Here is a 21,668-nt window from a genome sequence, read left to right on the forward strand (position 1 = left end):
GGAATCTCTGCTCTAGTGCCTGGAACACCTCCTCCACCTCCTTCTTCACTGACCTTGGTGTCTGCAGGATTGTTTCTCTTACATGTTCTCACTCCGCTCTCACAGCTGCAATCGCTGCTGCACAGCTTTTTTTTTTCCCCCTCCTTAAATACATTATCCCAGAGGTGCTACCACCATCGCCGATGTGCTCGGTCTTGGCTGGCAGCGGGTCCGTCTTGGAGCCGGCTGGCATTGGCTCTGTCGGACATGGGGGAAGCTTCTAGCAGCTTCTCACAGAAGCCACCCCTCTAGCCCCTCTGCTACCAAAACCTTGTCACCCAAAACCTATACAGCAAGACACAGCTGGACCACTTGAGTTGAGGCAATCCCAAGGTGTCCACAGATTCAGAGCAAAGCTATTTGGTGCTCAGCACTGGAGATAACCACCAGATGTTCCCAGCCAGCTCTAATTCTGGCTTTGCCGGACACAGGCAACATTACTTAATCCCTTGTTCTTGGGCATCACTTTCCCTATTTGTAACGATAACAAAGCATTATGAAGACTGACTAATCCATGGTCCAAAGGCAGTCTCCACATGGCAGCAAAGATGGACATTTCCAATAGTAGCATGAAGGACAAGTGCTATTTATCAAGTGTTATTGAAGAGTTACGTGACATTCAATGATATGCATCTGTCCAAAGACTTTTTTCAAACATGTTCTGACTTCTCAGAACTATTGCAGTCTGAACACTGAACAGATCTATAAAATTTACAGGGTTGTTGTCCAGAATCAGAACTTCATTGCCACTGTAACCTTCTTGGGTGTTTTATTTAAGCCTTCTAGAATTTATTCTCAGTAGCACTTTAGATGTTAAGAAAAGAAGCCAGAAAGCTACGAACATTCTGCTGTCTCTTTTGCTCAGGGGCCACCCTTCTTAGTCTAAACCTGTCCCCAGCTGCAGCCATTTAGCCTGTTATCTTGATGGCAGGTGGATAACCTTAGTGTCATTCTGGTGACCACACAAAGTTTATTTACATAAACTCAGATGTTTATTTGCAGTATAAACAGGGTATGATGAGAACCAACCAACCCCAGCAACCCACTCATTCTGTTTACTTAGCTATTGCTCCTGAAAAACAGCTAAAACCCTGTCAGGCATTCCTTTTCCATTTGGTTTTTAAAGAGCCTTCTAATTCAGGGGGCCTTTTTTTGTCCAATTATGAAACCTTTCATTGTACTAGCACTCTGCTGTAGTTTTTTCTCTAGCAGAGCCACCCCTCTTCCATTTGAGTTTTTGGACTGTGATGACCCTGATGTCTTTAAAGCTGTTGACACAGCACTGAAGAAATACAATGGAGACAGAGCAACTGGTAATCAATTTGCTCTATACATGGTGATGGAAGCCAAGAGAACTGTAAGTAGACTTTGCAAAAAAAAAAAGAAATGTTGGAATTGTTTATGCACTCTGAATCAGATTATCTTCATCTTGTTCATAAGAAAGCAAGTATGACAGCAAAGTGTCTTCCAAAAATCTTTTAAAAAATCCAAGAAATGACTTGCACAGTAAGATACTCGTTACCATGACAAGCAGGGATGTATATTATGTTCTTATCAACGGAACTGTGTGTGCTGGTGAATTGCTTATTAATGCAAGGACTAAAGAATAGAAAATTTCTATCACTAATACAACTTGTCTTACTAGTCCATTCTGTTTTCTCCTTTCTCTGTTAGGAATTCTACCCTTTTCCATCATCAGTAAGGTTTTCAGATCAATGACAAAACCACACTTACTAAAAAACCTGAATATTATCTTGACTTGGGAAGAGCTGGTATCACACATAAAAAAGAATGACCTGATAAAATTTGGCAATACTCTGAATAAATTGTTTGTGAATATTATTTGATTGACGCTAGTCCTGAGTCACAGATCTATCTAAAAGCACTAGGTGGTATTTTAGTCAAATAGGGTGACAGCTAAAATTACAGAAAAAAAGAATGAAACATGATCCTTTGCCTGGAGTCCTTCTGTATAGCATTAATCTAACAAAAGAGTATTTACCTCTGAGAGGCATACAAAGATGATATTACCATAATAATGACAACCATTACTTTACTTGAAAACAACATTAGCATTTTCTTCTACTGGATTGGATTTTCAGATGTAAAACACAAGAAACCCAGTGTCAGAGAAAATATTTGGCACTCCAAAATAACAAGACACTTTTACCCAGACAGAAATTGACCACAGAAAGGAGATACAAGTTGCTAAAAGCCTTACAGTAAACTACCCACATCTCCTGGCACCTACCCTCTGGGTTTTCTGTTTTCAAACTGGGGAGATTTCAGCATGTAGCGACAAAGACTAAAATCTGGCAAACCCTTTATACAATTAATATTAAGCAAATGAATAGTCCCACTGTCTTCACTGAACTACACACATCCTTAACAATAGCCAAATGCAAACATCTTTATATCAGAGCTGTAACACCACTTTCCGTTTGCTGATGTTACCAAAGGACAGATATTAGTTTCAGTATTTTATCTTAAACAATGTTCTATTTTTACAAATACATATTTATTGCAATTTTTATTCACCTTTCCTTCCCTAGATATCCATCTTTCCTTTTCTTAAAAGATGTGAGGTGGGAATCAATTATCACTTTGAATCATTGATCTGACTATAATGTTAAGTAAAAAACAGAGAAAAGGAATCTGCAATAGAGATTTCCTCATATTCGATATTCTTTTTCTAAAAAGCGTATAGATTTTACTCATCACTAGTCTCACAATGTTGAATGCATTAATTAAATAGCTGGTTATTACATATTCATGTACATTCATTATTGATAAGGTAATAAAACATAAAAGCTGGCTGCTGAAAGACTGAACCTGCCCCAGTTAAAGGCATAGCTGTTCATAATAATAATGAAATAAACCAACAACAAATAATATACAGAAACAATGTCTTTTCTCACTTATTTTGTTTACTCACTGAGCTGATTTATTGCAGATTTAAAACACTGTAACAGAGAACAGAATTTGGCTCCTTTTAAGTCCATATCACAGATAGTATAATCTGATGCAGCTCCATAAGTGTCAATTTATACCTGCTGAGGATTAAGTCCATTATATTTTTTGAGACCCTTTCATCCCATTTTACAACCTGCAACCATTATATTGGATACCTCTACACCTCTTTGTAGTTGTAGCAGTACACAAGAATTGAGACAACACAGAATATAATTCTGTGCCTACACCAGTGTAAACCCAGTATATTCCACCCATGTCAGCTCAGCTTCTCTTTCTTGATACCACTAAGGCAAGAATTATCATTTAATTCTCCCAGCAGTATCATTTGAGGATAACCAGTGTTAAAGTGCAGCAACTGCCTGTGTTTGTATTTGAAAAGGCACATTGGCTGAGCATTTTTAGTGGCTGTAAAAGATTAGTAACTTCTGGCTTTATATCTCCTATAAAGGATGAACCACAAGCCTTGCAGTGTGTTAATGTTACCTGTAGGCACAGGCTTACTACTCAGTTTATGGCAAGGAGAAAATGACCCCTTCTGATTTACCAGCATCAGAAACACTTTCACTAGCCAGGCCAAACTTTGCTTAATACTTTGTCTGATTTCATCTTACGGGATTCCTGAAACTACCCTCATGAGCAGTTCTGCCTTTAATGCCTGTAGGAAAACTGCAGGCGCCACCAAAGGCTGTCTCCAGAGCATATGCCTTCCTTGCCCCTTTCTTCCAAGCAGGCAGGGCAGCTTAAGTACCCTGTTACCCCAGAGTAAAGGCAGTTTGGGCACTGCCAGGCTGCCTGAGGGTTGCTGGCTGCTGCTTCTGGGCTGCCTGTAGAGTTGTACAGAAGGGAAGTAGACAGATCTGGGAGGAGGCCAAGAGTGAGAGTGAGGGAGTCAGACAGGAGCACAGTCCAAGCTGGTAATTATGCTAACCATTGAAGCAGCAGCCCAAATTTGCTTATCTGGAGTACATTTGAATATGAGTATAAAACCTAACCACTTCTTTCTGGTTTTAAAACCCTTGGTGCTACCAGTTAAAATGAAGGTAGTTGAGCATACCATATCTATTGTATCAACTTATTGTAATTGTAGGTAAGGGCTCAGTAATATAATTAGATAAGTTAATTATTGAACTACCAAGATTTGGGAGACCTTGCATGGAGGCTAGCAGCTAATGTGAAACCATACTATAAAATATAAGGTAACCAACGGAGACTATTTACCTTTTGAAGCTCTTATCTTTTCACTTGATTTATTACTATGCAAATGTTGACATGCATATTGTTTTTATGCAGACAGGTCCTGACACACAATTCTATATGAAATATCGAATACATGAAACCACTTGTGCCGCTGAAGAAAATAAACTGTGGCAAGACTGTGATTACAAAGTACCTGCAGAAGCTGTAAGTATCTGTCCTCTTTAAAAGCTCTCTGTACAGAAACATCAGCATAATGACCAGGACTGCATTTGCCTGGGGAAAAATATAGTAGAGAATTTAACTGTTTTAGCTGTGTTGCTTTTGAGAGCTTATAGGTTAAAGTACAGTACAGAAATGTTTACAACTCTAAAGTTAACCATTATAATCATGAGTTTACCATTATAATCCTGAATATGTGCAGAAGGGAACATTTCAGCACTTCAGTATAAAGCTTCTCAATAAAGTCAACGTAAGATACATGCACTGTGAGAGTGTGAGGGCTGCAAAGCTTTGTTAATTATGTATAATGGAAACTTGCACAACCAAATTGACTTCAGATCTGTACCAACAAAAATACTGACATGGAAGCCACTATGGCAGAAAATTTACTAGAGGGCTTTTAGCAGTGCAAAGCATGTCTGGCTCATGCTACTAGAGAGCACCTAGAGGAGGTACAATTGGGGCACACATAGCATGCAGGAACACTGCACATTTCCAGTGGAAGTCACTGTTATTTCACCCAGTACACAATGCAAAGAAAGGGTTGATGGTGATAATATCATTTGAATCGATGTGAAATGCCATGGTCATTGCTGCATATCTTGTACTAGCAGAGGGGCAATTAGGTAAATACACAATTTATATAGACTATTTATGCAGAAGTGTTCATTTCCATTATTCTGACTGTAAATTCTTTAGTTAATTAATACACATCAATCATGATACAAAGCAATCTTTCAAATTATCTGCTCAGTTCATCCCCTACTCTCCCCACAATCAACAAAACCATTCCTTTTCCAGTAATAAAACAGCAAATTAGACATTACTACAAATGTACATATGAACTTGCTCCCCAAACTCAACTTGCAACTGTCAACTTTGTTCAATAGCTAGAAGAATATATAGCACTGTATTTTTCTTCAGCAAGTTTAAGACAAATGTTGTCATGTATTTTTGCAGAAAACAGGAGAATGCACAGCTCAAGTTCACATGAATAACACTGAAAAAACAAGTAATGTTTTGCAAGATTGCAAAATTTTTCCAGGTATGTAACTGTTTGGGGCAGGATTCAACAAGTACATTGACAAATAAGAATGGGAAAAATATAATACTGAGACTTTCAGGTAATTTTAAAGGTAGGAGCTCCTCATCATTCTATTCAGACATTTACAGATAATCTTGCATAAGCAACTACATGTTAAAGATAAAATTTCACTTCACTGTTATACACATATAGGCTAAGTCAGTGAAATACTGGCAGTTTCTACCTAGGGTAATAAAACCCGACACATGCGTGTGTACTAAGTTTCTTCAAACACTGGAATTATACCAAGTTAAAATGAATTTGCTTAAGACCAAAAGCATATCAGTAACTTAGAAACTAGATACAACTTGTCATGCTTTTATTTTCTGTCCTTACTTATTCAAGTATAAAATTGTGCAAGAAATTATTAGAAAAAACCTTTATATGACAAAATTGTACCTTAATTTTCTCGAAACTAAAAATGACTAAATTATTTCTGTTAAAGTTTACCAAAACAAATATTTATTCCCAACCAAAAAAAGGACCAAAAAAAATTTCATTTACAAAATAAAAATCTAGCAGTGATATAATTATGTAAGAGACACTATGATATCTTTTAGACCTTAACAATAAGCAGTACTACATTTCTTTCCTGTAAGACATTCATATATGACTATTATGTTCAAATAATAATTTCCTTTATTAGAAAGAGATCACATTGTTTTAAAGCTTTGCAACCGAGATCTCTATGTGCCTATGCCTAGTCTTCATGTAAGACATAGCCAAGCTAGTTTTAAAATACCCATCTAACTGGTAGCAGGGAGCTAAGTGCATATTAACTACAGAAATATTTACCATGATTTCTAAGATGTTTGGCAGCTTATCTTTGGGTTTTGTTCCTAGTTATCTTGTTTAAAGCTTAAATGGCTATACCTCCAGCCAGTGTCCTTCTAGGAACTGCAGTACATACAAACTCCGTGTTCTGCTACTGAATAAACACTGCTTGGTTTAGATGCATTTGTAGGGCAATGGTGACATCTAGTTGCCAGTAAAAGGTGTGTGAAACCCACAGAGAATGCATGGGAAATTTGCATTTGAATCTTTGCTTAGAAAGCTAAAAAAAATACATAAATTAAATGAATCATGTATTCAGCCTAAGCAGCTCATCTTTTCTTACCAGGTTATAGCAACTCTGAAAAAAGAATACACATTTGTTCAGCACTTATGAAAATGCTGAGACCATAGTCGGTTTAGAACTGGGTATACTGTTGTTTTATTATCTCCTTTGTGATTACTCCCTGAAAACATGGTCACATTTTTCTGTAACATGTATATATTTGTCATTAGTGAGTCAAAATAAGTGATGCTAGAAATACGAAGGGCCAGACTTTGTTCAAGTACCCCTTGGAGAGCTAAGACTAAACAGTATTGCTTACACTGAGATATTCCAAATGTACAAAGGAGCCAAATCAAATCCAAAGGATTCAAACGGCAAGAGTGAAACAATAGACCTTAACCAGTGAGGGATTTCCCCACCATGTTAGATACCATACTTTTCAGCCTTCTCGGCAGAACAGTTTGATCATACTGACCCTGGACTGGTTTCCTGGCTGGTTCAAGTTGGCATAACTCCATTTAAGCCAGTTTATGCCAGCTGAGGATCAGGCACACAAATTTTACTTCAATTCCATAGAGACCACATACTGTCCCACTTTCATTCTCAAGTTCACTGAATCATGAAATTAATTTATGTACTGAACTATAAAATTAATTTATGAAAATCCAATCCATGATTACTAGAAAGGAAAGAGAGTTAATAGGATTAGTAGTAGGAAACAGAAGTTTGAGCATCCCCATCAAGCTTGTCTATCCACAGCCAATCCAGTTGGTTAAGCCTGAAGGTACCACCAAGTGGCAGCCACAGTGACTAGCAGAGGGAGTTCAAACAACACAGCAGCAGAATAGTTCAGCTACGGTCCCTGAGGAGCTCAGAGTCAGAGCAGTTCACATGGGTGAGCCAAAACACTCCTGTCAAAGTCCCCATCCTGAAACATGGTGAGGACAGTAAGCAGCTGCACACAGTGGGTGAGCTTTGAAAAATTTGAATAACTTCTCCTTAGTTGTAGCCTCCACTGGTTCTTCCCTGACTGAATGCCAGGTGACCCCTCCTTAGTGGTGTCAAAACTACATGCAAGGTTTTTCAGAGATTGTATGACTCCTGAACTCACTCTGAATGAAGTTTGCTGCTGAAACCATGCCTGGATCCAAATGTCATGGATGGCCCCCACCACCACAAACCAAAGCATGTTTCTAAATACAATTAATGTCTTTGCGGGCCCTGAAACTGAAATTGGGATTTTGCTGATCACTCCAATTAAAAGCTCATTGCACCTTTTCTCTCATTGCCAGACAGGAAAAATTAAAACCTGAGACTGTTTTACATGAAGCCCTATGGTTTTTGGTTTGTTTCTTTTCCAGCTACGCCAAAGATAACACTTACTGAGGCTACCTGTCTTGGATGCTTCCATCCTATACCAAGCGACAGTTCAGAAGTGTCAGAAATTCTGAAACAAGCTGTTCAAAAGTTTAACAGGCACAGCGCTGAACTCGCCCTTTTTAAGCTGGTGGAAATAAAAGAAGCTAAAAGACAGGTTTGTCTATGATTTTTCTCTAAACTTTACCAAAAAAACCCCCCAAACCAGGTACCTTAGTTGTTTTATGTACACATTTCTGATTTTAAGGTGGCTTATATTTCATAATAAAAGCATACGAAATGCACACAGAGTATAGACCCTGTAAATAATTCTCTTCATTTATAAGGAATCATAAATGGTTACCTGCTGGATTTTCAGAGCTGTCAACTTCACAAACTGATAGTAAACATATTTTTTTTTCTTTATCTGCAGTTGCATCTAACCAGTGTTTAGCACCAGTTTATTTGCATTCAGTGCTGACACAGGCATCTTATGTCATCTCAGATGCTCTCGGGTATTCCACTTGGCCTCTCCCTGAAGCTCCAGCAGGAGCAGATCTCTCCTAGGTTCTGTGCCAAAACTGCCAGCCTGCACAGATGTCTCATATACTCTACAGCCTCTCAAACAGCAGCTGGCATCTATGTTTTTGCAATGCAATAGGACCCATATGTCAGCAGCTGCTATATGCTATAGAACGGGTAAACCCCATATAGGAAAAATGAGTAAGAAAAACAAAAAGCCAGCACGTCGCTTGCTGAAAGATTTCTGCATACAGGAATATCTGCTTTGCAAGAAATGACTGCTCAGGTCGCAGAAATTCTGTGTCATCTGGTATTTCATGCAACAACTATTTCCCTGTGAAAGGACTGGTGTGATGTTGCTAGAAAGCAAAGTTTCTTATTTGGTTTTTAACTGGTATATAAGCTGACACCAAATACAGGCCCTTTTCTTTGAATGTGTATGTATTTACGTAGCCAAAAAGCATCTTCTGGTCTCGTGTCAATTTGACCCATGATTTAATTCAGGCTGTCCTCTTTTTATTTACTGGTGGCAATGATCCTCTTAGCTGAAAGACAAACTTACACATTTAAGCCACATGACAAAATGTCACAGACAGGCTGTAGTCCAGCAGCTAGGAAGAGAACCATCATGTCACTTCTGGCAAACAGAGCCTAGTCAGAGCCCTCCACTTTAACTGATCTGGCATGGAAGGTTCCTATATTTGATTCTTGTTTCCCCTTTTTAATCCAACACTACCTGACCCAACACTGTGACATGGAGAGATTTCATGGGTGAGAAGCAGTAGCCACAGTGAGGAAAACTGAACTGCTTCCTGGAGAGAAAATGAAAAAAAAGGGTCACAAATCTGGACAAAACAGTGGGCGGGGGAAGGTAAAGCCCAAGGCAGACACAATTATAGGTAGATGATAAATGCAGCACACTCAATAACAAATGATGCCAGCAGTATAAAGTTACATTATTCAGATACTGTTTTACTATGTCCCCTGCTCAGGAACATAGGACTTGCCAAGCTGTATTAGTGTAGTCATCTATTTAGACCAGCTTCCTGTCACTGGGAGTAATAAGTAACAGATACTTTGGAGGAAAGTGCAAGAAACCAAGCATTATGAGTCTGCAGGCTTGCCAGGAGAAGTGGAATCCAAACACAAAGTGCACTTCTAATATATGCATGACTGACTTTGTTTACTTTTTGTATCACAAGGACAAGGTTTTTTTTGCTGTCCATGAACACTCTATGGCTCAATGACTGCAAAGTGATTTAATGGATGGAAGTTTTGCTTTCTTTGCTAATCACATTTAACAGTCTAACTTCCAAGTTTGTATTGGTTTACATAATGCATCTCCTAAATATCTGTTCCAGGTGGTAGCTGGATGGAATTACATAATTAAATATGAAATCGAGGAGACTAATTGCTCCAAAGACCAATTTCAAGATTTAACTCCAGAGTGCAAAACTACTTCTAGAGGTGTAAGTAATCTTCAAAATCTGTTTATCAAGAAAATATCACATTAACAAATAATCATTGAGATCTGACTCAAGAAAATCCTTATAGTCTTGCTTCACTTTGTGAATGAAGTTTAAATCCAGACTTATAGATAACTGTCTATTCATGCAATTAGAACAACATCCATGTCTTCTCCTGAATCAGCAACTAAGATGACCACTGAAATGTTTACAGATTACTCTATAGAATCTAAACAGTCTCACTCAAATAATAAATCCCTTGAGAAGTTCCTATCCAGATATTTAAGGAGTCACTCAGGTACAACCCAAACCCCAATAATTAAAATTAGCACCATTTTTCCAGCTTAAGACATATAGACATATTTTCCAAGAAAAGTAAGTAGCTGAATTATTACTTAAACTCTACCACAGTCCAAAAAAGAGAGCTTCAAAAGAAATTTATTAACAAACATACATACTCTAGCTAAACTGCTACAAAACCAGGTACTTCCTTGGCTTCTTTGACCTGGAACAGAATTAACTGTACCAAAAATAGAGGGTTGCTCTCTCAACCAACCTCCCTGAACCAGCTCACCATGGGATCAGACAAATGCTTCTGCAAATACAAGGTAGAGGGCAGGAACGCAGAGTCATAATGAACAGTGGTGGTAAATGGGAGGGAAGGAACCACAGGAGTCCTGACTCGCATCTGTTTCAGCTGTTGTGAAATGCACTGTTGAGTGTTGCATTCAAGAGCCTCTCCTGTTCAAAAATTACTCCTTGGATGTCTCAAGAATGTTTCAGAATGTTTCAGAAGCATTGATCAAAAAAGGAAAGAATGACAGCCCTAAAATATGAAGGCAATTTTAAGCAAGTCATCTACCACAGTTCCTTTAGAACACCTGAGTAAATACAAGAAACTCGGTAATGTTTGATTTGTTAATTGCATAATCTTCTTTTTGGTCTTTACAGTTTGAGACAGAAATTCTGGTGAGTTCTCCATAAAACAGGATTCTAGGTTGTAAACCTCCCCATTTCTTTCTGTAATGAACACATACAAATAGTTCATTTAGCTTCTGTTTTACAGTTTTATTTTCTCTGAGTGGTCCTTTTGAACCCTCATCCTTTATTGGCTCTGCAGACTGTCTGGCAGGCTTCTTGCTCCGAGTATATTGAAGGAAGGAAGGAATTGTTAGTAGTATGCTTGCCTTATTCTGTTAGCAGGAAGGTACTAGGATGTGAGCTTGTTCATTATTTCTAAGTAATAAGGAGCTGTTTTGGTTTTTTTACTCCAGCGTGTAGGTAAATGTGATGCCAAAGCATATCAAAATCTTCACGCAGAGATCATAGACATTGCAAGCCAATGCAAGCTTCCAGGTATGTCATAGGCACTATCAATTTTAAAAGTTCTGCAATTTTCAATGTTCTTTACAATTGTAAAAAAAAAGACAAAATAAAAATGCAAGAGATGAAAACAGATAATAACAAGAGAAAGTAATTCTTCTGGGACCAAAAAAGCACTGCCTCTTAATGAAATATTAACACAGATTTTTTTCAATTCCTACAAGTATTTCATATGCAGCTGAAAGTTACATTTTATCATTTGTATACTGCCCTATTTCTATGACATGGAGCTGGTTGCTGACTCTCATTTGGAGATTAACAAACTCAAAGAGTATAACTGTCCTACAAAATTTAACTCCTTTTCCACCACAATGACAAGCAAGTTAATATCACATTGTTTAAATAAGTAACTTCTAACTTTTCAAAGAGCTCCCATGTATTCTTTTGAAAAGCAAAGGAGATGAGGACTTTAAGATTTTGTCCAAAATTAGTAATACACATATTGATACTATCATTGTTTATTTCATATTGCATGGCTAGACTTATATTTGATACGTTAGAGGCTTTTTTTTCCCTAGTAAATAAATTACTTAGAATTTATAAGTTCATTACAGTCAAACTCCCAAATCATTTTCTTATTATTACTTTTTCCTCCAGCCATCTATTTGGACACAGATTATCACAGCTCCAGAGCTTTAGAACAGGGAGTACAGTACCACTCCATGTAGTAAGTGCTGCATTCTCACCCATTCAGACTTGTTTTTCTTCCAGAAATGATGATATTCTTCAATACACTCATTCATTGCCAATAACATGCACCTCTTGTTTCACCTGATTCAGGTCCTTCCATATTTGTAGATGTTCCCTTTCTTTATTTGCTAGCTACCTGCAGTTGGTATACATAATTCTTGTTTCTGTGAGAAAACTGTTTTTAAGTGTCCAGTGCAACACTAGGTGCTGATGCAGTGTTCTTTTAGATAACCAAGATATGATAATGGTGATCATATAAAATTCAAAGATATTTTGGTTTCATTTGATAGACCCAAGTATGAAGCATTGCAGAAAGCAGGGGTTTATAACTGGTTTTCCCAGTCTTTATCTCCACTGAATCTTTTGTTCCTTAGATCTGAAATCTGTTGGTTTCTTTCAGTTGAGGACACGGTAAATCCTGCCACTTGCAGTGGTTGTCCGAAGACTATCCCAAAAGACAGTCCAGAACTGAAGGAACTACTGAAGGTTTCTATGGAGAAGTATAATTCAGAGAGCAATGATGATTTCTACTATAAAGGTGGAGAAATAGAAGCAGCGACAGTTCAGGTTGGGATATACCACAGAGATGAGGAACAGACATGGCAGTGTTATTGGTCTGAGCTAAATGTTAGCTAAAGTTTGTATTTAGATTTGAAATAATGTTTTTCTTTAAGTGTTGATACATGTGGTAACTGAAATATCCATGTAATTTTTCTTTCAAAATTGTAACCATCTTGGTTTGCGTTCAGAAATTATTTAAAAATCTCCCATCTGTTGATTTTTTTTATCTTTCTTAAAACATGATTGTAAAAGCATGGGAAAAAGGTTGACTTAGGGTATCTGATTTCTGTATATCTACCCCACTCTTTACCAGCCTTTGTAACATACCTTAGACTTTTAAAGTAGAAAAGTAGAAAGTACCCACTTGATCCACGACACCAATACTCTGCATGTTGTTTTAGGCACTGTCCACCCTACAGTAGCTGTAAGATCCAAGAAATGGGGCTTCCCAATTTCATTTAGAAATCTGTTAATTTATATACTGATTATGCTGCTAATAATACTCCAGCTAGATTCACAAGAGAACATCTGTGCATAACTTAAGATATACAGATAAATAAAACAGAATAAAGAAGAACAAGCAATCAAGAGGATAATATTGGTCAGCATTTGCATTTGCCTTGTTTACTGTTCCAACATATCAAAACAGAGGTTTAGAACAGAATTGAAAATAAGACAGTGGAGTAGTTCAGAAAATACTTTGTCAACAACTTCTCCTGAGCATGAGGGGTACCACTGGAGAAGGCACTAAAAACACATCAGAGTTTTTCTGAATAACTCACGTTAGCTTACTAGTAATATCTGTGCTTTTTCTTCTTTTAAACCTTTTTTTCTTCTTTCTCACTTTTCATATCGTGATTGATATTAGCATGCGTACATTTTTTAAATAGACTTAAGAGAGACAGAATTTCATGTTTTGTCTCCTGTCTCTGAAGCAGGATATATTATCTTGGGCCCTGTAAAAAATACCAAGAGAACTCGTACCAGGCACATTCTTGAACCCATGCAGTTTCTCTCCTTAATGCATTTGGCAAATATGTTCATTTTCAACTGAGCCTGTTCATCACACACTTCATTTTACTCACATTCCACTTTTCTTACATCATATTTGGCTCTCTACAGTGGTATCTCTAATGATTTCATTTGTTATTAATGAAATTACTACAGGCATCCAATAAAACAAAGCCAAAACTGTGGGCCTGATATTATTCTGACCTTTCTGTTTCCTTCAGTTTCAATGCTGGAATTTTTGAGAATGGGAACTGGAGTAAATAAGTAAGTTGATTAGAAGCAGATAGGTTTGCTGCCAAATATTTTCATATTGTTCTTAACATATGTTGTCCCAGTGGTCAGGACTTGTAGAATATAAGTAGTATAAGCCTGTAGAAAAACATCTTTCCTATGAACCCTTTTCAGTAAAATGCCTTTACCAAAAAAAGCCTTCTTGCTAATTTTTCAGGTGGTTGCAGGACAAAACTACCATTTAGTATTTGCAATCTGGAAGACAAACTGCTCAAAGACAGAGTTCGAAAAATTTAATGAAGACTGTGAAGCCACATCAGACAGTGTAAGTAATGATGATGTTGCCAACTGTAATGTTCCTAATGGACAAATTCATTTGCACCAGAAATTATAAACACTTAAGTAAAATCACATCCTGAGTTCTGCTACCTCTTTCAGTGAACTTTTGTTTCAACAAGAAGGACACATTTCACTGTTTGTAACCCAAACCAGTGACAATGTCAGTAAAACATGAAGCTTAAACTGAGTTACTCCAACTGCAGAATCAGTGCTCACTGCAAAGTGAAAGGAACTGATAATAATGAATCAAAGAAAGGAGGGGAGGACGCTGCTGCGAAATGAAATGGCTGCAATATTCTTGTCTCTGTGGACTTGCAGCTAAGGAAAACATGAGATTGGAGTGTTACTGGTGTGCAAAGGAATGATGTTTCTGAAGTACATCCTGGTGATAGTGGGAAAACATGCTGCAGGCACTGGAAAGTAATGCTGATAGGGCCAGGAACCATTGGCAGGGGAGTTGGTGAGAAAGAGAGGCTTTATTTCCCTTCTCTTTTCCCACCACATGAACAGTGCTTACCTGTGAGATTTTAAAATCTGTTAGTGCAGCAGGCACAAAATAAAAAAAAATTAAGAAGCCTTTCTCTCTATCTCAATTTCCCACGTTTTAGTAGGAGAAATACCATCAACAAACAATATTTCTTAGGAATATCATGAAGATTAAACAGTGCTAGAGATGAAAAATCCAATTTTTCAAGGTCCGCTTTCCAATCCAAAGTTGAATTAAAGTGTTTACACAGGCATACTATAACCACAAAAAGCTAAGCATTGATGTTTCCCAATACAGAAGTCTTCATCACTAAGATGGATTTTATAGATATTTGGGTAAAGTTCCAAGTATATTCGTATTTTAAAGTATTACTAAAAAATCATAATTTTTTTCATGCACAACTCTCTTCCTTTGTGTCTGATGTCTTGTTGCCTTAACGTGTTGATTTTTGTTTTGTCAACAGGCACCATTGTCATGTGAAGCACAAATTTACGTGATCCCATGGGAGAATAAAATCTTTCCCCAGGTTAACTGCTCTAAAGAACGCTCAATGGTATGATTCCTTTTCATTATTCATCATCATAAATAGAGCACAGAACAAAGGCTGCCGTTAAATTCTTTATCCATTCCAAATTATCTCATATTTTGTACCAAAAATAAAGGAACACATAGTTCTTTTAACAACCTTAATAATGCCACACTCCTCCCTCTTACCCTCTAACCTCAGCAACTTGTTACATCAAGGTCAGTTTCATTACAAGGTGAGACAGTGGACAACACAGTGATTACAGAAATACAAAGGCAATAGGACAGAGAGAACATTCTGCCTGTTGACTGCTCCTTTGCATTATCAGTTAAGCTCTAAAGTATCGAGCCCCATCAGCTCCTTTGAATTACTATTCATACTAGGTTTAAAAGTTGAGAAAAAAAAATGTATTTGGCAACACAATAATTATACCCCACAGATTTCAAAAGCATCTGCGAATCTTTTCATATTAGTAGAGTAGCAGATCTCCTGCCACAAGTTGTCAATCTCTGCAGGAAGATCTTTCAGTTTCCTTCCTGCCCAGCTCCACGATTAACTAGCCCTGAACATGGGTCAGTTTGAAAATTTCAGAATGGAATATAAATCTTTTTTTATTATCAGAACTTTTTTAGTTCAGATGATTGCAGGTTTTTTAATAAATGCAGGGACTCCCATGTTCCCCAGTGAAGAAGAGAAAATACACTGAATAAAGTGAGATTGATTAACTTGCATTCCTAATCAATAACTTCACTGTGCTCAGCACCTTCATAACTACCTATTTATTCATTATGTATCAACTAATAAATGTCTCTCCTCTTTGTTTTCACTACAATATTGTATTCGCATCAACTTTCAAATTTAGCTCCATCCCAAGCAACTCTGATTTACAGCTAGATAATGATCAGACACTTTGGTGGACAGAAATTAAACCCATGTTGGATAGTGACTGTACACCATGCATTCAGTCTTTGTCTTCCAGTTGAACAGCGATGGGGAAATAGAGATTACTCAGTAAGAACTGAATGTTTCATATTATCAGCTTTAACCTATATTTGTTATTTCTAAGCAGTCTTATGAAATGCATGTGACAAATCTAGAAAAAAAATTAATAGTTACATTTCATATAGCAAAATGACCCAGATCTTTTGTATATTCTGGTATTGAGACTAATCAGAGATGTGTTAGCCTTTAGCATAAATTGGTTTTATACATTAGACTGTTATACTCTAACAGGCGCAGGGACATTTAGTCCTAGAAATCAACTAACTGTATTGTTCATAAATTAAAACCAGTACACATATTTTCCTCTCTATAGTATCATTCTCATATTAAACTGACAGAATTTCAGTGATATATCAATTGTTCTTCTAACATATAACTGCTAAAATACTCTGGAATTATTTGGGAGGATGTTTATGCTTCCATACTTATCACAGATAGAAAAGATAAATATTTAGTTTACTTTAAAAATCTGATATTTTTGCTAAATTACTCATACTGCAATGAGCCAACTTCTGTATTTCCCAAATCTGGAGCTATTTTTTCTTGTTCATGTAACAAATATGGCTATTATTGCAACGTTTTTTAGACTGTACTTCTAAGAAGGCCTCCTGGATTCACACCCTTCCGAAGCTTTGCTACGCTAGACCAGCCAAATGAAATTTCACTCTCTGATAAAAATGAAGAAGAAAGACCTGGCAAAGAAATCAGAAAAGATGGTGGACAGGAACCAGAAGGTGAAGGTGAACATGAGCATAAACACAGGCATAAACATGGGCATAAACACAGGCATGGATATAAAAAGGATCATGAGTCTGACAAAAGGCATAGGCATGAAATTGGTTGTGGGCACAGAACTGGCCATGGGTGTGGGCATAAAAAACACAGTAAAAATAGTAAACATAAACACCCAACCCCCAAATCTTCTCAGGAGTCCAATGAAAGGGTTTTTAATCAAAACAAAACCCTCCCATCATACAGTGCTGAAACAGCATCAGAGCTAGTTAATCCAGGGGTTGCAAGAAAGGAAACCAGTACACCTGCAGAACCACTAACTCTTCCTGATACATCTTTATTTAATGTGTTGCCAGGTCGCCCAGAATCTCTTCTCCCCAAATGTCCTGGAAAGCCATGGAAACAAATCATGGACCTTCCAGCTCCTTCTGGTTTTCCCAGAGAATTCACAAATGAGGATCTCTTGCCTTCTGCAGTAGAAAACATCAATCCAGTAACAGAAAGCTCAACACCTCACCAAAACAAAGACTTTGATATCTCAGATGCTTTACTATAATTCAAATATCATAGGATCCTTTTCAGAAATTATACATAGAAAAATAAGAAAAATATTGCCTTTTGAAATGTATAAAATAGGAAGAGGCAAAAGCTCCTATTCTGTTAGCTAAGATACTCAGGTAGGTCAGCAGCACTTCAGGGGACCTAAGACCATATGGCAATGCTCTGTATTTGCATATATTTGCAAAGATGTAAATCAGGCAATGGCACCAATGATTCAGAACCAGGCTAGTAAAGGGACCAGGCAAGTCAACAGCCTTCTGCTGCAGAAGTTAAAATTGTATCTCATCTGCCTCAAGTTGCTATAAGCACAAAGTGAATCACTGCATCAAATCTCACTGTGTTATGTTTAAAATAATGGCACAAAAAATTTCGCAGATTACATGAAGAATCTCAACCAAATATGTGTAAGACAAAAGCTGGCCAATATAGAGCAAGGATGCCTTTCTTAGATATCTGAAATAATATTTCTCTAATTTACTGGAGTGAATCTTTTAAAGAACAAAATAAAATAAAGGAACCAGTTTTACCTGCCAATTTCTTTAAACAAGTTAATATTACCACCAGCCTATCACTAGCAGGTTGTTCTGTTGAATGAGATAGCAGGGACAGCTGAGAGAATTCTAAATAAAGGAGGTTTATTATTCCCTACGCATATTATGTTAACTACACAGTAGAAGCACTATGACTGAGAGATTTTCATGTGGCAGAGGTGCACAAATATTACAGATCAGATGACAAAATTGCAAACACTTGAGTTACCTAAAATTTGTCTGCCTTCTTCCATTATTAGGTTGTGCATAATTTAGAGACTGGACTGAATTTTCTATTCTGGGTAACTTCCAAATGTTAAGGTTTTGGTGGGATACATTAGCTAAAAAGCACCAGATATTTCTGGCAAATTAAAATGTTTTCCCTCTGTGTGGATCCAATAATTTATTCAGCTGAAAAAACACCCAGCAATAAATAAATACTTCAATGCCAGATCAGTTCACCAGTTTGAACCACTACTTGGTCCCGTAAAAGGTTATTGAAAGGGTAAGGTGCTACAAATGGGAACACTTCACCAATTTTGTTGTAAAAGACCACACTGCTTGAAACCACAGTATAAGTATCCTCCAACACATCTGTAGAGACAAAAAGGATATTCTCTGAAATTGTTCATCCCAGCTGCTGGGATTGCTGTGGCATCAAGATAATATACTCAACAGATGGGAATGTGTCCTTCTTTTGTGTACTATGCTCCTATTGCCTTCAACTCACAGGTGAGGAAGAACTAGATAGATGAAGACTACTTAGAGAACGCAAAACAGATGGATCAACAGGATCAGGAGGTCTTGGCACAAAAGGTCCAGGAGGATTGAAGGAGAAGATAGCTACAAGGAAAGGTCAGAAGACATAGAAGTGGAAAGGACAGAAGCAGGGTGGAACGACATGGATGGGGTGAAAGGAACGAAAGAGAACAGCAACTTAGTGGCAAAAATGGAAAGAGAGTGAATGGGATGGAGAAGTGACATGGTAGAGGTAGCATCGCCAAGAAGCAAAAAAGGACAGGAACTGGAGAGGGGACATAAGAGCAAAAATAAAAAGCAAAAGACCTATGCAGGAGGGTCTCTCCAATCATGACAGGAAAGTCCCCTAGACATCACAGAACTGAACTCATACTTCCCGAATCTAAACATTCCCTGACAGCATAGGCACATTTCCCCTCTCCAGTACCTGGTTCCTACAGAGGTAAACAACCTTCTGTGTTCAGTTACTTCCTCAGCTCATGTGGTAGATAACCACACTGTGAGTGAAAGAACTCAGCCCTGCTGATAATCCATGTTGAGGGAGAATCACTATGATTTTGCACGTGCAATTTCTTTTTCTTCATTTTTTCTAATTGCATTAAAAGCTGCATTAAAAGCTACATTAAAATTATATTTTAAAAGCCATAAAGTCCAAAATTAGAAACTGTCCCTGTGAGTATAAATTCAGCCTGGTTATGTGCATCTAAACATTTTTTTAACACAGTGTAACTGGCTGCCATATAGGCATATATTAGATAGATAGATAGATAGATAGATAGATAATTGTCTCTCATGACTGGTGATATATAATCAGAACCACTGTACTTCCTTTCTTTTTGAAAACAAAGTTACCAATCTTTAAGAAGTCATACAACTTAGCTGGAGCCCCATTTTAAGGAAAGATAAAATAGTAGTAACTCCCGGATCTACCACTAATCAAATCCTTCATTTTTTTCTTTCATTCCTTTCCTTGCAGGATGAAATGCAAAGTCTATCTTTTCTTTTTAGCACATGACAAGTGCTAAAGCAAAGTCTTGAGAGTTACCTTTAGTTGTTTGCTTCTTTTCTTTTTTTCTGAATATTGACTGGTATGATTTTGGCTATTACTGGGAACTCTTTGTGTATGCTCTATTATTAAAAGGAGTATAAGCTCAAAACAGATTTTCTTTAAATTACTGTAGAATTCAAGTAATTAATGCAAAATTACAATAAAAGAAATAAAGATGCAAAGATGAGAAAAACAAAGTTTTCTTCCCATCTCCGATTTCCCTCATCTGAATGAAAAAATAGTCACACTCTAGGCATATTTTCCCCTACACAGCACACGTACATGACCACAAGTAGTGAGACATAGACTGAGTGGTCAGAGCAGGGTAATAAAAGCCAAAACTCCTAGATTCTTGACTGCCTTGAAGTTACCACATGCTATAGCGATGATGTGAGGTTTCATTAATGTTTAATACAAAGGCGACAATTTCAATTTTGGCTTCTTGTTTTTATAATGTACAAAAATAATTACTTTAAAAAAAATCATTCTGGAATAAAAATCAAAGTGTTCCAGTCTAAAAGTTTTGAAACAGAATGTTCTGATATTTTTAGAACGGAACATTTCAATTTCTCATTGACATGTTCCCACAGAAAGTTTTAATTATAACAAAACAGCACTTTCTGATGGAAAAAATATGCTGTCAGAAAACTACTGACCAGGCCTGCTTCAAGTCTGCTGCTGAAGAGCTCTGCAAAACTACCAGTTTCTCCTATTGCTGGACTCATGCTGGAGTGCTCTATCCAGTGCACCGCAGTGCTTAACAAGTACTTTTCTCCTTGGCCAGCAGATGGCAGATTTTTTGCCACAGGGTTTTTATGATCTCCAAATTAGGGTTTGGTGATTGCCAGGAAAGGTTTAGTAGGCTTAACATTCAGCGTTTTTCTGGGTTAGTAACACTGTAGATAAAAACATCACATCTGTGCAATCTGTTTTAAATATTAAGCTCTATCAATAGAGCATAAAAAATTTGCCAGTTACTTCTTATGAGCAAAGTGTATAAATAATGCTCTAAGTGCAATTTCATGAACATAAAAAATAATAGCTAGTCCTGCACCAGAAATATTGCATTCTTACTGATACAGATAATCGGAACTAGGAGTCTGGGGTATGAAAATTTGTCTGAATTAAAACTCTGTTCATGATGCTGCTGAGATCCAGAGCCACCTGATGGCCATTCTGCAGATGTCTGGGTTTAATGAGCTCTCTCTTGTACATTCCATCTGTGACAATGAGACAAAATATGTATTTTAACTGATGTATGAAAAATTCCTCAGCTTTACTATGGATGGCCTATTGGATTTTTGCTGTAATTCAGACATGACCTTTTAATCACACTCGGCAATTCCAATCATCCTCTAATGCTACATTCACATAGTGTAACTAGCCATCAGAGAGAGATGTGCAGGCACCTGACAACAGAAAATGTGGATAATTAACGATGAACACTGGCATTTGATAAGACATAAGAACCCATTTCTTTCCTTGTTTTCTCAGGTCTCTCAGCCAGCAAGATAATTGCTCCCAATTTAGGGAGGATTTATCTGAGGATAAATGCATCTAAGTGGCTACAGAATTAGAAATTACAACACTGTATGGCCATTGTCATATAGACAGAGCTGTACCAAATCCAATGTACAAATTCCTCCAATATTCTTTGAAAACAATGGAGATAGATATTCTGTGGTCAATTCTGTGACCAGCTACTCACACAACTCCTAATTCTGCTGTGTTTACAAGACTACATTAGTACAATTCAGTTTTAATTAAGCTTTAAGTGAAGTTCATTTGGTAAAATGTGATTAATAACACAATGTTTCTACTGCATTCTAAAATAAGAGAAAGGCTGCTTTAAGGAGGAAAGAGAGAAGGTTTTCCTAACTGGGTAAGGCATCTTG

The 21,668-nt window shown here is 37.2% G+C and overlaps 1 protein-coding gene and 1 long non-coding RNA gene across 5 annotated transcripts in view; one reads left to right on the forward strand and one right to left on the reverse strand.

Annotated features, from left to right (window-relative positions):
* The window catches only part of LOC128149561 (uncharacterized), a 138,866-nt gene that overhangs the window by 104,352 nt on the left and 12,846 nt on the right, over nt 1-21,668 (reverse strand). The window lies entirely within an intron of this gene.
* Nucleotides 1,046-19,970, forward strand: KNG1 (kininogen 1). 4 transcript variants are annotated; one of them, XM_052804890.1, is made up of 11 exons: nt 1,082-1,396; nt 4,303-4,413; nt 5,389-5,473; nt 7,931-8,103; nt 9,809-9,916; nt 11,188-11,269; nt 12,387-12,553; nt 14,007-14,114; nt 15,079-15,168; nt 16,730-16,877; nt 17,232-19,970. In XM_052804890.1, the coding sequence occupies exons 1-11, from the start codon at nt 1,202-1,204 to the stop codon at nt 17,429-17,431; spliced, it is 1,467 nt and encodes a 488-aa protein (XP_052660850.1). In that variant the 5' UTR covers nt 1,082-1,201; the 3' UTR covers nt 17,432-19,970. The 4 variants fall into 4 exon arrangements, with proteins under 4 accessions (XP_052660848.1, XP_052660847.1, XP_052660850.1 ...); XM_052804889.1 differs by having other exon boundaries at nt 1,083-1,396; nt 16,730-16,883; XM_052804887.1 differs by having other exon boundaries at nt 1,068-1,396; nt 16,730-19,970.

This window comes from Harpia harpyja, chromosome 12 (genome assembly GCF_026419915.1).
Source record: "Harpia harpyja isolate bHarHar1 chromosome 12, bHarHar1 primary haplotype, whole genome shotgun sequence".
NCBI lineage: Eukaryota > Metazoa > Chordata > Aves > Accipitriformes > Accipitridae > Harpia > Harpia harpyja.

Bases quoted from the DNA above. Each gene is read 5' to 3' on its own strand.
- KNG1 (XM_052804887.1), top strand. From the start codon at position 1,202: ATGAAACCTTTCATTGTACTAGCACTCTGCTGTAGTTTTTTCTCTAGC. The intron at 4,414-5,388 runs GTAAGTATCTGT...GTATTTTTGCAG, and splicing joins ACAAAGTACCTGCAGAAGCT to AAAACAGGAGAATGCACAGC. The intron at 11,270-12,386 runs GTATGTCATAGG...GGTTTCTTTCAG, and splicing joins AAGCCAATGCAAGCTTCCAG to TTGAGGACACGGTAAATCCT.